Source organism: Suricata suricatta, chromosome 7, assembly GCF_006229205.1.
Source record: "Suricata suricatta isolate VVHF042 chromosome 7, meerkat_22Aug2017_6uvM2_HiC, whole genome shotgun sequence".
In the NCBI taxonomy this organism is placed as follows: domain Eukaryota; kingdom Metazoa; phylum Chordata; class Mammalia; order Carnivora; family Herpestidae; genus Suricata; species Suricata suricatta.
The window spans coordinates 107,798,148-107,815,097 of record NC_043706.1 but is presented as its reverse complement, the minus strand read 5'-3'; the positions used below and the strand labels follow the sequence as shown (position 1 = coordinate 107,815,097).

At 35.1% G+C, this 16,950-nt stretch overlaps 1 protein-coding gene across 1 annotated transcript in view; it reads right to left on the bottom strand.

Annotated features, from left to right (window-relative positions):
- Nucleotides 1-16,950, bottom strand: part of RNF217 (ring finger protein 217) — a 47,564-nt gene that overhangs the window by 22,612 nt on the left and 8,002 nt on the right. Inside the window, exon 2 of the mRNA XM_029943305.1 lies at nt 15,871-16,035. Coding sequence (XP_029799165.1) covers nt 15,871-16,035 — 165 coding nt within the window. The remainder of the gene's footprint in view (nt 1-15,870; nt 16,036-16,950) is intronic.

The following is a 16,950-nucleotide window of genomic DNA, read 5'->3' as shown; positions in this document are numbered from 1 at the left end:
ATTTCTGCACAGGAAGTGATATAATTCTAAACTTCATAGTAACCTTGTGTATTGCAGGATTATAATAGTTCTATAGATTAATTTGAATATCTTACACAAGACAAGCAACAGGCAATGATTTAATCATGAAAAAGTGGTTTCATAATTTACTTCAAGTACAGAGTCCTTTAATACTAGGGATAGTGCTACTATCTCTTGATTATATATAATTTATAATTTGATAATTACAGAGGAATGAACTGACACAATGCAAATTAATGTGTAATCGGAGGCATTACTTTTCACATTTGCCAAACAAGTTGTAATTCTGAACTCCTAACACACAGGGGATAATAAATTTTATATGCTAAATGAGTTCCCTAAGTGTATCTTTAAAGGTCACACTTTGACAAAGCCATCTTTGTTTTTAGAGTATAAAGCCTTAAAACATAGCTTTAAATTATATTTACATAAAGGACATTGTATTTTTCAATGAAGCTGCTTTTACCTGGTATTATATTTCAAAACATTCATCAGTTTAGCTCTGCTACAGAATAAATTAATTTATCATCAAAATTCTGGTTTTACTTAAGAGATAGAGGCAGAATATGACAGACAAGATACTACTAAGCCATTAAACTGATGATTCATAAGTCATCATTATCATTTGATTTATTACTCAAAGGGTTTCTTCTCTCCATCTGCAATAAATAAGAGTGGCTAATACTTAAAAAGTTGAAAATTTAAACACTAAATGTTGCTTGTATCTGTCTACACTTACAAGTCATGAAATGAAATGTTCATATTATGCCAGATATTTCTTCTTAAAGGAGCTTGATATTAAGTCCGCATTATAGTTAGTCAGAAATGACAATGTGGACCCATTTTGCATCTATGACATTCTTCATAGGACATATTAACATCTGTAGTAAGATATTAATCATAAAACCTTACACACACATACACACACATATACATATTTGTATCTTCTATCCTCAGGTTGTTTACTTTTTGTTTAATAAAATGTCCACAAAGTAACTAAGAAATAGAAGTAGAATTCAGCTATTAATTTTTAGACAGATTCTACTTAATCATAAGGTGGAAGAATAACAATAAACGAACTGCTAAATATCGAAACTATTTTATAATTAAATCAGTATGCATCTGCTCATAAGTATTAATCTCTACTTCCACCAAAAAATGAAGGCTTATTTTATTCCTAAAGCAGGGAATGATGACTAAATTAACTGCTACATATTATTGTCACCAATAAATGACTTATTCTATTTATGTTTAAACGTATTTTTATCTATATGTGTGCCTTGATGGGTTTTGATATCTGGAAGAATTAATTAGGAGCAACAAATATAAAAAGTAGAAAAAAATCCCATAAGTGATGCTCAGTTCTTCACTTAGCACACTATACCAATTCTCCATAAAATAGGAAACTTAAAAAAGCAAACACATACACAAAGCTTTCAAAGATTTGATAAAATATGCAATATTTTTTTATTTTAATTAGAATTTTAAACCTAGTATTCTTGTCCAACTATAAAATAAATAATATATGAGGGCAAAAATAAAGCAGTGCCCAAGATGCTAAGACTCTGCCTTCTCTGGGGCCAGCACGTAAGGAAGCACCTCATTAAGTGAATGTGCAATTCAAGAAAGTGCAATTTAAGAACATACAAGAAACGGTGTAAGAAATCTCAGAGAGAAATCTGGAAAGCAACCAGTTCAATTATGAATAGAAGTCAGTTTCAAGAACATCTTCCAAAAAATGACATTTTTTAATATACCAAGCAATGAAATTCCTGAGGATCTATATATTAAATAACATGATAAATAAAGTGGGTATTTCTACTCTCAATAGAGGAAAAAGAAAAACAATGAGAACTTTCAGGAAAAACAAAACAAAAGGCATATAAGTTCCAAATATAAGGTATAACAAAACATGGCATAATTGAGTAATTGGCAGGGAGCGAGGATGCTTGGGGTGTTTTTCCTAGAAGCTGTGAACTCGTAGAAAAGGAAATATAATCCTAATTTAATAATTATATGTTCTTGATTATGGAAGCAGCCAATTGGTTTTTAAATGCTAAAATCATCCTTTAGGAAAAACAGAAGTATTAAATACTATATTAGAATAGAATGTGAATATTATTAAATTTAACAATATAAAAACAAAGTTACAGCCTATAGAAAATGGGAAGTAAGGAAGAATCAGAAAGAATTATAGGAGGGCTAGATCCTCATATACTATCTAAAGTTGTTAGAATACTGAACAGAGGTTTGAGTACATTATTTAAAGGTAAAAGATAATCAAATGAACTAAAGTAAAAACTAGTAAAAACTGGAAGGAAAAAAATTGGAAGGAGAAGAAAGGAAGAGGATACATAAGTCAGATGAATTCTCATCTCTCAAATCAAACTAAAAGTGGTCACCTCTGTTATGGTAGACTACACTGCAAAAAACAAATAAGGCATTGATTGCAAAATTATTTGTTGTTTTCTGCTCTATTAGATTTTTATTTTATTTTATTTTCTATTATATTAGATTTTTAAAGCCAGTGCTCTGTCTGATAACTTTAGTTGACCTCCAGTGCACCGGTTTTCTTTGTTATAGAGGAATATATATACATGTAAATGAATTATATATAATTATTTTAATAATTTAATAATAATTAAATTAATACATTCATAAGTTAAATCTTATGATTGACTCATAATGATAAATTCTTTGAAGAACAGTACAGAATACTGTCCAATGCTTATTCCCCAGGGGACAACTTTACTGTAAATTAGCCCCTAATTTTCTTCCTTCTTCTTCCCCATACTTCCTTTGACCTCACGCCCCATGTTCTCAAAAATCTTCAGATGCCAGTTCTCCCCTCCTTCACATTCATCTTCATCCCTTCTCCCCGTGACAGTACACCCCTTGGTGGGCCAAGAGCTCAGGTGTCCCCATCCTGACAAATCCTGCCTGTAATTCTGCATGATCTTCTGACCAGTGATTACCCTCACCTTTCCATTTTTCCAAGCTTCTTAAAAGAACACTCTATACTCACTGCTTTTCTTACTCACTTCTCAATCCTTCCTCAGTTTACTGCAACCCCATGTTGCTGCTACATTCAGATCAGTTGTCATTCTCCAGAAAACATTCATTCATTTACTCAAAAACTATTTGTTTGTTCATTGATAAAATCTGACATGGCTCCTAGACGTAAGAAGTTTGTTGTCTGAGATGTAGACAGACATTAATCAATAGTACAGATAAATAAACACTCATAAACTATGACAAATGCTATGAAGGAAAGGGACAAGGTATAAAGAGAACACTTAATAGGAGGAGTTTGGTCTGGTCTAAGGGTCAGAAGAGGCTTCTCCAAAAAAGTGACATTGACCTGAGCAATGAAGGACCAGGAGCAGCTCACGGGCTAAGAGGCCCCGGAGTTAGGAAATACATTCCCCAAACAGCATATTCTTGGCACCATATCCATGAAATGAGAAGCCACCTGTACTAGTGCTACCCCATCATTTCCCATTCTACATTTTAAAACTCTTAATTATCTATATCCTCCTACTTAAATCTCTAAATAAGATCTAAAAAGTCCCTAGATCATATATATCTTGTTTATTCTTTTCATTAAGGGAACTTGCACAGGTCCTATCACCTAGCATGTTCTCAATAGAATTAATTAATAGAACAAATTAGTATTATCCATGACTCTCTAAATGTCAAATGAACATGTTTTTTATTCTTATCTTATTGCCTCTCTCAGTGGCATTAATTTGTTGATCACTATTTCCTTCTGGCTTTTGATATACTCTTCCTTCAATACCACCTTTTTTCCAGATTCTCCTCTTTTCTCTCTCTGGTTCCCATGTCTTCACTTATCCCTTAATTCTACCAATGACTCACCACTTTGCACATATTCTTTGGGGGATCTCTTCCATATTCAAATGGTTCCAACTTCCCTCCACTGGATTTCATTTCTTCACTTCCACTGTGGACCTGACTCCTGAGCTATAGACTCATGTAATAACTGTTTGTTGGTCATATACACTTATATGCCTTACAGCCACGTCAAAGTCAAATAAGCAAAACCAAACCATCATCATTCCATGGCCTCCTATCCCAACAACAACAAAATAAAATAAAGTCAAGCTCCATTATTTTATCTCAATTCATGGTATCACCACCTATTTAGATGCCCACAGTAAGGGGTGGTTATCCACTTCTTACATCGCTCATCCACATCTAATCCTCAAGGTCAGACAGGTTTAGCTCCATGATATTTGTCTAATCCTTTTCTTCTTCTCCAGCCTCTTACTCACTAGCGTAGCTCATATCTTCATCATCTCTTTGAGATGTCTCCAACCACCTTCACAGAATCCATGGCAACACACCCAAAACATAAACCTGATACCACCATTTTTCTGCCTACAACTTTTCAGTGAGGAGGCTAAAATCCAAGTTTCTTATCGTTGCATGTAAAGCCCAGACTTCTGTTTGTTTCTACAGCCCCACCTTTCACCACTTCCTTTTGTGAACTTTACTCTCAGGGAACCACAAAGTGCTTGTGGTTCACGCACACAGCACACATTTCCTTGCTCTGTGCCCTTGTGTTTTACTGTAATAATCTCACTCCTGGATAACATTTTTTCATGCCCAAATCCATCCAATAATCCTCAACCATCTAGCTTTCCCTGGATTTCTCAAGATGAATGAGATATCCCTTTTACCATGAACCTTTTTGTAATACTCTATGCAAAGCCCTACTGAAGTACAATAGTGTTTGATCATAGTCAGTGTAATAATGCCTGTGTCTTCCCTTCTGTGAATTTCATGAAAAAAAGGACCACATTTTTACAGAGCACATAATGGACTCTCACGGTCCTTAAGAGGGGGAAAGAAAAATCGCATTTATTTATCCAACAATCTTCTATTTCAGCTGCAAAATAAATACACTATTTTATACAGTGATAAGTGATATGGAGCTTTTGAGAAAAAATAAAGCATATAAATGGGCTTATTACCTATTGAGACAGGGGCAGGTGATTCCTGAGAAGCTGAATTTGGCCGAAAGACATGAAGGGAGAGAACTGGGCAGCAATTAGCTGGAGTAAGCATGGAGAGCCTGAGAGGGGAATGAGCTTGGTGGTTCTGAAAAAAGCAAGGAGGGTGAGGTGTCCGGGGAGCTGATGAAGCAGAAGATAAGGTCCGAAGTGTGTCCAGAATGTGACAAGTCATATGGTCATTAGAAGCTTTTGTTCTGTGTGAGATAGGAGCCATGAAGAAGATATGTTGTTTTTTGAATGGGCACAACTTGAGAGCCCCTGGAGTGTGTTTGTAGGGGTGTGTGACGTGCTAGAGAACTGCAGGATCATCTATAAGAGCCAACATTTATACTCACCAAATTCTTTCTTCAGGACCACAGGACCACGCAGCTACAGCCCAGATATACGAGCCCACAGACATAGCTTTTGAGCTAATTTTATGTGAACAGGAGGAAATTAATCATTTTCTCTGAATCAATGCATTCTTGCCTACAGCATCGTATTGTAGGATTTAGGAGAATAAGATATTTGAAGGGAAATACCATGACAAGTAAATTCCCTTAATTCGAAATTCACAATACATTATAAATGAACATAATTCACTTTCCCCTGCCTGCTTTTTTGGTCCAGTTACTTAACCTCATTCAATCAGTTTCTACATCTTGAACTGGTAGCAATGACCCTTTTCTCAGTACTTTCTATGGAGATTTAATGAAACACCAAATGTAACTTACATACTACCGACCCTCTCATTTTATTATTATTACATAATACGTTAAAGTTTTCTCAAAAGGCATTTATAATTAAGATCCGGATGGTACACTGAAATATATCATTTTCATATCATATCTGAGGATTTGATGAGACCATGTATGTCTAAAACTAAAATGGAGGCCAACATGTGGTAAGTATTAATATATCTTAAGAGAGCATTATTATTATTATTGTTATTATTATTATTATTATAACTGTGCTAACACTACAGAGTATTATACCAAGGTATTTTTATGAATAAAATACAATAGCATATCAAAATTCAGCACACCCTGTTCATAGTTTGGCTTTTTTTTTTTTTTTTTTAGAAAGAGAGAGACACAGTAGGGGAGAAGCAGAGGGAGAGGGAGATTAAGAAACTAAAGCAGACTCCACCCTCAGGGCAGAGCCTGACGTGGGGCTTGATCTCAGGACGATGACTTCATGACCTGAGCTAAAATTAAAAGTCAGATGCTTAACTTTTATTTAAGAAAAGTGATTGTCCTCTCACCTAGAAATAGGAACTATGTTGACCCTGGAATAAACTAAATGACTTATTTACCCATTAATCATAAACCACATTATATATTAGCCTATGAAAATGTATAATTTCCAAATTAATTGTCTCTACTCAATGTCTTACAAAGCATCTGAAATAGAGATGTGAGATTATTTATACAAGAGGAAAACCAAGGTGGTCACCTATAGGGAATACAGTCACTTGTGACTAGATTTGTACCACATTACACAAATGTTTATTTAAATATTTGTCTTACCCAGCATTAAGTGACAAGGTAATTTGGGGAGTAATGTTTAAGGAAGTCCCCTTCAATTTTCCAAATTAAAAAAAAAAAAAGCTGACCATTTTGAGAAGTATTGACACTAATTTTGCTTTAGAAAAGCCCAGTAGGCTGAGCAACATTCAACTTGTGCTTGAGGAAGGAAAAAATATGTAAGAGCCAAATCCTTAGGGGTTGTGTAGGCAAACAGAGGAGACTCAAACAGCTCCTGAAAGCTATGATGTTATAGTCCTTCAGTTCCCTTGTTAGATTTTACTTAATTTTAATCATGGACTATTTCAAACATTTAAAAAATTAATGTTAATAGTATAACAGATGTACATGGATTTACCATCCATATTTAATACTGTTAACATATTATAATATTTGCTTCAGACATATTTTTGAAAAGATAACAATTCCTTTATACATACTGCTTTCTTTATATAATTGTTTCTTAACTTGAACTTCCTGCTTGCTTTAAACTGGCCTGCCTCAGGTTATTGGATTAAAGGGCTGTGTTTACTTCTCTTTTGAAAGTACATGTGTTAAAAAAACTGAGACTCAGGGGATGCCTGGGTGGCTCAGTCCATTGATCGACTCCTGGTTTTGGCTCAGGTCATGATCTCACAGTTCATGAGTTTGAGCCCTCGCTTCAGGCTCTGTACGGGCGGTGTGGAGCCTGCTTGGTATTCTTTCTCTCTCCATCTCTCTGTCACTCCCCATGTCTCTCTCTGTCTCGAAATAAATAAACAAAAAATAAATAATAAGGTAGATGTATTTTAAAATAAATATACTCAGAAGGTAGAAATCTGGCTTTTGAAAAAAATGGAATTTTAACAATTCAAAACTTCACAAAGGAAAAACATGATATAGTTAGCAGTCAAAATCTGATTAAGACAAGTAACACAAATTGACTAATATTAAACCATTTGTGCAACAACCAGAGGATTGGATCTTTAATCATTTTTGCTAAGTTCTCACTCACATTCTTCAAGGCTTCATGACTGTTTCACCCTTAATGAAGCTTACAAAAAAATAGACAAGAATATCAGAGATTTCTAATGCTTCTTTTGAAATCTACAATGATTCATGCCTTTAGAAACACCCAGCTGGGCAGCGGGGGGTTGCTACCACCTGACACACATTTATTAATGAATTAAGTATTTATTTTAAAATTTCCTAAAATAAACAGGCTATTTATTTACTTATTTTTATTTTAGAAGGAGAGAGCAAATGTGAGAAGGGGAAAGGGGCAGAGGGAGAGAGAGACAGAATCCCAAGCAGGGACCACACTCAGTGTGGAGCCTGATGCCGGGCTTGATCCCATAAACCTGGGCTGAAATCAAGAGTCAGACACTAAACTGCCTGAGACGCCAAGGTGCCCCTAGGCAGACTCTTTAAAAAGTATGTGTTCCACAAAAATATTGTATGTGGTAATCACTTTCTGGAAAAAAGGGAACAATAAAATAGATAACTTTCATTTTCTCTTTTAGTTTAGAACCATTAAAGAACCATATTGAGTATGTACACTAGAAGTATTTTTAACTTCTATTTTATTTTAGTTTACTTTTAAATTTTATTTATTCATTTTGAGAGAGACAGTATGCATGTAGATGCAAGCGGGGGAGGGGCAGAGAGCAAGGAAGAGAGAGAACCCCAAGTAGGCTCCACACTGTCAGTGGGGCTCGCCAAGGGCTCGAACACACAAACCGTGAGATTATGATCTGAGCCTAAGTCAAGTGTTGGAGGCTCAACTGACTGAGCCACCCACGTGCCCCAAGTATTTTGAACTTTTAAATGAAAACTTAAAATAATACCATTTGCACTTAAAAATGGCTAAGATGATAAATTTTGTGTTTTCACCACAATACAAAAAAAATGCACCATTTGACTCAATATGGTTAAAAAAAAACTTCATTACAATTTAAATCTAAAGTGTACTTGTGAAATTGCTTACAAAATATGTTTATTCATTAGTTTTGTAGTGTATAATCTTATGTTTATTAATTTTTAGGTGTGCATCTTTCTTTTCATTTTCTTTGGATTAGCAATTCTTTTTCTTATTAAGTCCGTTTAATATCTAATCTGCGCTATAAAACAGTCTTAAGAAGAATTTTTACATGACATGGAACAAATATGCTAATACCTCCAACAAAACTGAAATCCACTACTTGCATTAAATTTAAACTAGGGGTGCCTGGGCGGCTCAGCTGGTTAAGTGTCCGACTTCAGCTCAGGTCATGATCTCATGGCTTGTGATTCTGAGCTCCTGTCAGGCTCTGTGCGGAAGCCCGAGCCTGGAGCTGCTTTGGATTCTGTGTCTCCCTGTCTGTCTGCCCCTCCCCTACTCCTGCTCTCTCTCTCTCTCTCAAAAATAAATAAACCTAATAAAATAAAAATAAACTTAAACTAAAAATTATCATAAATTAGACTTTGTTTTCTAGTAACTGTTCAAGAAAGACATTTTAAAATTAGCATACATTTTCTATAGGCTAAGAATTTATATAAGATAGGAAATATGGTTTAAAGATAAAAAATAGTGTCTCTAAGTAGAGAATACTATATATTTTTCTTTTTTTTAATGTTTATTTATTTTTGAGAGAGAAAGAGACAGAGTGTGAGCAGGGGAGGGGCAGAGGGAGAGGGAGACACAGAATCTGAAGCAGGCTCCAGGCTCTGAGCCTGAGGCAGGGCTTGAACCCATGAACCTCGAGATCATGACCTGAGCCAAAGTCAGACATTTAACCAACTCAGCCACCCAGGTGCCCCAAGAATACTATAAATTAGGAAGCAATGAAATTCAAATAAAAATGGCTATGTAGGAGTGCCTGGGTGACCTAGTAGGTTGAGCGTCCAATTCTTAATTTTGTCTCAGGTCATGATTCCAGGGTCATAGGATCAAGCCCTGCATTAGGCTCTGCACTGAGCATGGGACCTGCTTAAGATTCTCTTTCCCTCTGCTCCTCTCCCCCATTCTTGCACTTTCTCTCTCTCTGTTAAAAAAAAAAAGTTAAGTTAATCTTACTATGCTATTAACTTTTTATAAAAATGTCTTATAAATAAATAACTTCCAGAAATGCTTGCATATTTTCACTTAACCCTAAAAAAAATCACATTATGAATAACCATCTTAATCGCATATGGAAGAAAAACATTTCAATACTAATTCTGGTTATCTGCCAAAAATCAATTATAAAAATATTTGATTTCTCAGCATGAGTCAAATCTCTTCATTATATTATACCACATATTAAATGGGCCTTCTCACTTGAGGAAATGGCAAAACTCATTATGGGAGACATAACATTTATAAGAGGTTGTTTTATTTGGAATGCTAAATAAAATAATGAATTAATAGATTATCAAAACTTGTTTGGATGGGTGTCTTTTACAAGAGCCAACTCATTTAATTTTTTTAAAATGTTTATTTATTTTTGAGAGAGACACAGAGTGAGTTGGGGAAGGGGCAAAAGAGATGGAGACACAGAATGTAAAGCAGGCTTCAGGCTCCAACCTGTCAGCACAGAGCCTGATGCAAGGCTCAAACCCACAAACTGTGAGATCATGCCTGAGACAAAGTTGGATGCTTAACCAACTAACCCATCCAGGCATCCCAAAAAGCAAAAGCACTTTACACTTATCAATATAAGCACAGAACTTCCTTGAAACATTAGCAGAAACAAGATTAGGAAGTTCAGAAGGAAGACTTTTTTTATGTTTCAAGTTTTTATTTAAATCTAGTTAGTTAACATAGTGTAATATTAATTTCAGGAGTAGAATTTAGTGAGTCATCACTTACATCAAACACCCAGTGCTCAACACAAGTGGCCTCCTTAATACCCATCACCCATTTAGCCCATCCCCTGACCATCTCCCCACCAGTAACCATCAGTTTATTCTCTATAGTTAAGAGTCTCTCTTATGGTTTGCCTCCTTTTTTTTTCTTTCTCCGGTGTTCATCTGCTTTGTTTCTTAAATTCCAGAATAAGTGAAATCATATAGTATTTGTCCCCGAAGAGAGACTTACATATATATTAATGTAACATATGGTTAAGAAAAATTTACAAATCAATGGGTAGGAGGAGAATCATGTAATAAAACCAGTTAGGTTAGATGGTCTTAATTTGGAAAAAATCAGTGTAGGTACCCAATGCATGAAATTAAACAGTTAAAAGCAAAGTAACAAAACAGACTGGTTTATCAAACTTGATAGATAACTTTATAAGCTTAGGAGCAAAATATTTATCAGACATATACATATATAAAATATGTGTGTAAAATATATGAACATGAATATGAATATAAATATAAATATGTGTGGTTGAATATCCATCCAAAAAGAAAAAGAATGATATATTTGGTCAAATAAAATAAAGAAAGCCATCATTGATACAAGAAGAAAGTAACAGAAGACAGGAGAGAAAATATGCAGAAAAGCAGTTAGTGTTCTCAAACAAAGAGCACATGTAATGTGGTGTAAAAAATATGCCCTGACTGGCCCATACAAGTTGGCAAAGGATAAACAGAAAACTCAAAAGTGGCATTACAAACTGAACGTACATGAATTTATATTCAATCTAAAGGCAAACAAGGAAATTCAAAATACAAGAATAAGACATTTTTAAACTATTAAAATAGCATTTTAAAAATACTTGAAATGCTAATAAGAAATGTATAGAAACAGGTCCTCAAGTTTTTCTGATGAAATTATAAATTGTTTCAATGTTTTCAGGAACCAAATTGGACATATGTACCACTAAATGCTAAAAACATTGATACCCTTTAACCCAGCATTTATTTTTAGAAATATATGCTTTTAAAGGCCCCAAATTTAAGGGCGCCTGGGTGGCTCAGTTGATTAAGCATTGGACTCCTGATTTTGGCTCAGGTTCTTGGGTTCAAGCCCTGCGTCAGGCTCTGTGCTAACAGTGCAGATTCTTTCTCTCCCTTTCGCTGCTCCTCGCTCCCCCTCTTGTAATAAATAAAAGCTTAAGAAAATCTTTAAAGGTCCAAAATATGGAAAAAGATATATTCAAAATATCATCAAGCCATTATTTAGTTTATATATTATATATATATATATATATATATATATATATATGTATGTATTTTTAACCCTAAAGCCAAACAAAGACAGCTTTGGTCTCTAGTAGCAGAAGGCATTTAAGAGTTAATAAGCTAATTAAATCATTGTTAAGGGGACCTGAGAGGTTTGGTATGGTAAATGGGAAAACAAAGAAAATAAAATTATCTGCATACTATAACTAAAACTTTAAGTAAAGTTTCTTTTTTTTAAATTTTTAAAAAAGTTTTATTTTATTTTGATACAGAGAGAGACGGAGCATGAGAGGGGGAGGGACAGAGAGAGAGAGGGACACAGAATCCGAAGCAGGCTCCAGGCTCTGAGCTTCATCAGCAAAGAGCCCCACATGGGGCTCAAACCCACGAATGTGAGATCATGACCTGAGCCGAAGTCGGATGCTTAACCGACTGAGCCACCCAGGTATCCCTAAATAAAGTTTTTTAAATAGGGGAAAGATGAAGGAGATATTAAGATGCTAATAGTGAGTATACTGGAGAGGCCAGATTTTGATAGTTTCTTTCTCTTTTCTAAATTTCTATCATGTTTTATGGCCTTCATAAACAAAACAATCATTTTAAATTAAATTTAAATTCATTATTAAAATTATGAATCAATATTAGCAAATATACCGATGCAGGGTATAAAAATATCAATATACTTTGGTCATAACAAAATTTAAACACATTTTATTATCATTATTGAGAACAGATTCTTATGAAAATATATAATTGTTTTGTTCACTTGCAAGCATTATGCAAAATTATTCTTTTTCATAAACTCCTAGAATCTTCCTTTTTTATATTTATAAATTTAATTTTTAACATTGGAAATAAACCATTTTAGGGGAGCCTGGGTGGCTCAGTCAGTTAAGTGTCCAACTCTTGGTTTTGGCTCAGGTCATGATCTCATGGTTCGAGAGATCGAGCACAGAGCCTGCTTGGGATTCTCTCTCTCTGCCCATCCCAGTTCACACACACACACACACTCTGCCTCAAAATACATAAAAAAACATTAAACAAAGTAAATCATTTTAATACACATATTTTCACTTCTGTTAATTTAGCACTGAGTTTTACCATGCATTCTCAGTCATTTAGTTTAACTTGCTTCATATTTATTTATTTTCCAACATGCTATATTTATAAATTTAAAGGATTATTTATGAAAGCAAAGCCTTGGGGTATAAGATAAATATTAAGTCATCGAGTAAATATCTCCTCATGGATTTCTTTTATAAGAATTAATGTTTTGCGGAGGAAAATAATTTTAAGCCCCAACAACAACAATAAAAATCACAATTAAGAAAATGCAAAGCTATAAAGTCATATGCTTAAAAGGAAAGGGAAACGAAACCATTTGTATTCAAACCAAGCCCTAAAATATGAGTTAACTGAGATAAATTATACAGAACATGAATCTCACCAGAAAGTAGATTCTCTGCTTCACACTCGTCATGTAAACGAACTTTGTGACTATCTCCTTTTCTTTCAGCCATCCATTTAAAAGCTAACTTTTGTCAAGCCTCAACATTTTAGCTATTATTTCAAAAAGCAGCCAGTATATATGTTCTCTCTTAACTGTTTATCTTTATTTGTTAAAACTATGGGAAGTTGTTAGTGAACTCAGAAAACTTATAGTTGGCTGCTTTCTCTTTCTATATATCAGACTCCATTTAATGTTACACTGAAAGAGTACAGTAACCAATGTATGTTTTTACGTATTACGTCAATTCATTCAGGATTTCCGCAATGAATAATGCTGCCCTGGTCATTCAGCATAGGGTCGGGGAGCCAGGCTCAGTGGCCACTGTTTTACAGCTTTTCAGAGAAATTAAAAGTATACTTTTTAAATGTTTATTTATTTTTGGTAGAACACAAGGTGGGGAGGAGTAGAAGAGAGAGAGGGAGAGAGAGAGAGAGACACACACAGAATCTGAAGCAGGCTCCAGGCTCTAAGCTGTCAGCACAGAGCCTGACGCAGGGCTTGAACTCACAGACTATGAGATCATGATCTGAGCTGAAGTCAGTTGCCCAACCGACGGAGCCACCCAGGTGCCCCCAAAGTATCCTTTTGAATAAAGTGTTAAATAGTATGACTTAACAGTAGTCTAAATTCCTACTTGTCTTTATTTAGTTGAAACTGAGTAGCGGCTTTGAATAAACTGAAAATGCAAGAGAAAGGAGGTCTCATTTTCTCATTCTTCAGTGGATGAAAACCGAAGTGTACTGACGCAGTTGATGCAGTGATCTGGAACAACTCTAAAATCAAAAGGATAACTGAGGATGAACTTGCCTTCCACAGGGAAAACAAAGAAAGCTTTAGCTCAAACATCTTTAGATGATGCTTTTAAGGAGCAGGTCATCTTAACTATTTCAAAAAATATTTCCGTTGCAAAGATTGCAACATGTTATTTGAGGGGATACTTTTACCTACTGTGTGTGTAAACTAGTATGTGAATCTAATTTAGTGAACCTGCACATAATATTTATGCTCACTAATAGGCTTCAGAATATGCTTTATTACTTCAAGTGGGATTTAAAATGATTAATTTTGGGGCACCTGGGTGGCTCAATGGGTTGGGCGTTCGACTTCGGCTCAGGTCATGATCCAGAGCCTGGAGCCTGTTTCAGATTCTGTGTCTCCCTCTCTCTCTTCCCCTCCCTTGTTTGCACTCTGTCTCTCTCTGTCTCAAAAATAAATAAACAAAAATACATAAATAAAATGATTAATTTTTAAAACTTTTCTGAGAACTCCAATTTTATTTCTGGTGCTAAGTCTCCAGGAAGGAATTGCAAAACTGTTCTTAGGCCCAATCTACACTGATTTCTTTCTTTATTTCTTTTAGATTAAAGTTAGTTAACATACAGTGTAGAATTTAGTGATTCATTACTTACCCCCAGTGCTCCTCCCAGTGAGCACCCTCCTTAAGGACCATCACCCATTTAGCCCATCCCCCCTCCTCCCCTCCAGCAACCCTCAGTTTGTTCTCTGTATTTAAGAGTCTCTTACGGCTTGCGTCCCTCTCTGTTTTTATCTTATTTTTCCTTCTCTTCACCTAAGTCTATCTGTTTTGTTTCTTAAATTCCACATATGAGTGAAATTGTATGATATTTGTCTTGCTCGGCAATCAAAAAGAACGAAATCTTGCCATTTGCAACAATGTGGAGGGAACTAGACTGATTTCTAAAGATTAACTTGGCAAAAAGTGGAAAACATATGGAAAAGTGTACATATACATATATACACATATAATTTTCTAAAGTGAACTTTGAGAAAAAACAAAAAGAACACAAAAAAACCCAAAAAACAACTCCAAACTTAAATAAATCCCTATCCTACAAGTATCAAATCCAAAATTTTCTCTCTATAGGTGAGCCCTCCCTGGCTGTTTGCATGGTTGAGTGTCAACATCTAAATCTCAGTTCAAATGCCCGTGATAATCAAGAGAAAACTGAAAAATGGGAGTCATAAAATCCCAAAGTTCTGACTTCAACTTCTACCTCACCAGATTTACAAAAAGCAAATGATCAGCTTAATATAATCCTAAAGTGATAAGCAATGAAAGAGGGAGAGAAAAAGCACAGGATAGCAGGACTCAGAGCCTTCATAATTGAGAAGTGATTATAGTACGTGCAGAAAACTAGAAATAATACTTTTACATCATTTTCATACCGCCTTTTCCTTATACACACATCCCCATTTTTATTTTTAGTTTTTTTTTTAACATTTCAGATTTTTTTTAATGTTTATTTATTTTTTGAGAGGGAGAGAGTGTGCACACATGTGCAGAGGAGGGGCAGGGAGATCAAGGGGCAGAGGATCTGAAGCGGGTTCTGCACCCACAGCAGTGAGCCCCAAATGTGACTTAAACCCAGGAACCATGAATGAGATCATGACCTGAGCCAAAGTCGGATGCTCAACTGACTGAGACACCCAGGTGCCCCACACTTCTCCATTTTTAAATAGAGCTTTTAAACATTGAAGTTTAAAATCAGTAATTATATGTAGCCTCCTTAAATTTTGAAGTATAATGCAAGTAAGAAGAATACATATTGTTTATATATAAAAATCTTCCATTTAGGTATGGAATATAATTACTCTTCTAAAATGAAAAAGCAAATAATCTACATTAAGACAGTTACGCATGTAATTCACTTCAATATTGCAAATATTACTATTCCGTGATTTTCTGGGTAAAGGTTAGTTACCGCACCTTGCACTTTGGACACTTCTGCGCATTCCTCTGCCCATGCTCAATTTCGCTGGCCCAGTGACGCAACAGCTTGTCTCCTTTTTTGTACTCCTTGCAGTTAACACCTTCATGCCAAGGAGAGTGGCACTTAAAACACCAGACGAATTGGCAAGTGGGGCATTGGATCTGCATGAGGAAAAGTAACATTAAGCACAGGTGGACATATTTTCTAAAAGAATAAGAATGATGATGCTGGAAGAAATTAGCTTAAAGGTTATAATCTGTCCGGATTTAAAATATTAGCCTTGCTACAAGATTAAACTACAATGAGATGTGATTGTTCTATTATTAAAGGAAGAAAGAATTGCTTTGAGTGGATGGTAAGGCTGTCTGTAGACTATTCTGGAATTAAACATTGGGACATTCTGGAAATTATTTTGGCCTTATGAAAATCTTCCAGATTGAAGCACAGAGTAAGACCTGAAGCCCACAATGCCCTGAACCTACATGCTCAGGCTGCTGCCCTTAAATTCACATTTCCTTTGAACCAACTTCCCAGGAATTTAAAGTGCTCTTCTTACCAATGGCTTCATTCACTGTTATAAGATAAAAGCCCCACAGATGCTCCATCACATAAAAAACATACTGGAGAATAAACTACTATACCAGCATTTTCTAGGAAGCACCCTGTCAAATAAAGGACATGCCTCATCTGCTACTAATCTAATGGAGGCTAATTATAAGATTAATGCAAAGGATCCTATTAGAAATATACCTGTATGGTGACCCCGTGGCCTGTACCTAGAATTCCATCGGAAAGATGTCTCTGTATTTTCACTATGTAGAGGTGTATGTGAGAGCATGTGTTTATGTTCATTGAAAAAACTCATTTTCCACTTGATATAGAAGACATTCTATCTGACTTCCTTCGTTTTGAATGATAGTGACGTGTCCCATTCTCATACAGTATTTCTGGTGTTCACTCTCCAAGAACATGTAGGCATAATTTGACTTTCTCAGCCCTGTTTGATTAAGAGTGAATGAATAAAATGTCTCAATATAAACAACACTGATAACTATTCTTCTCTGTGCTCCTGTATA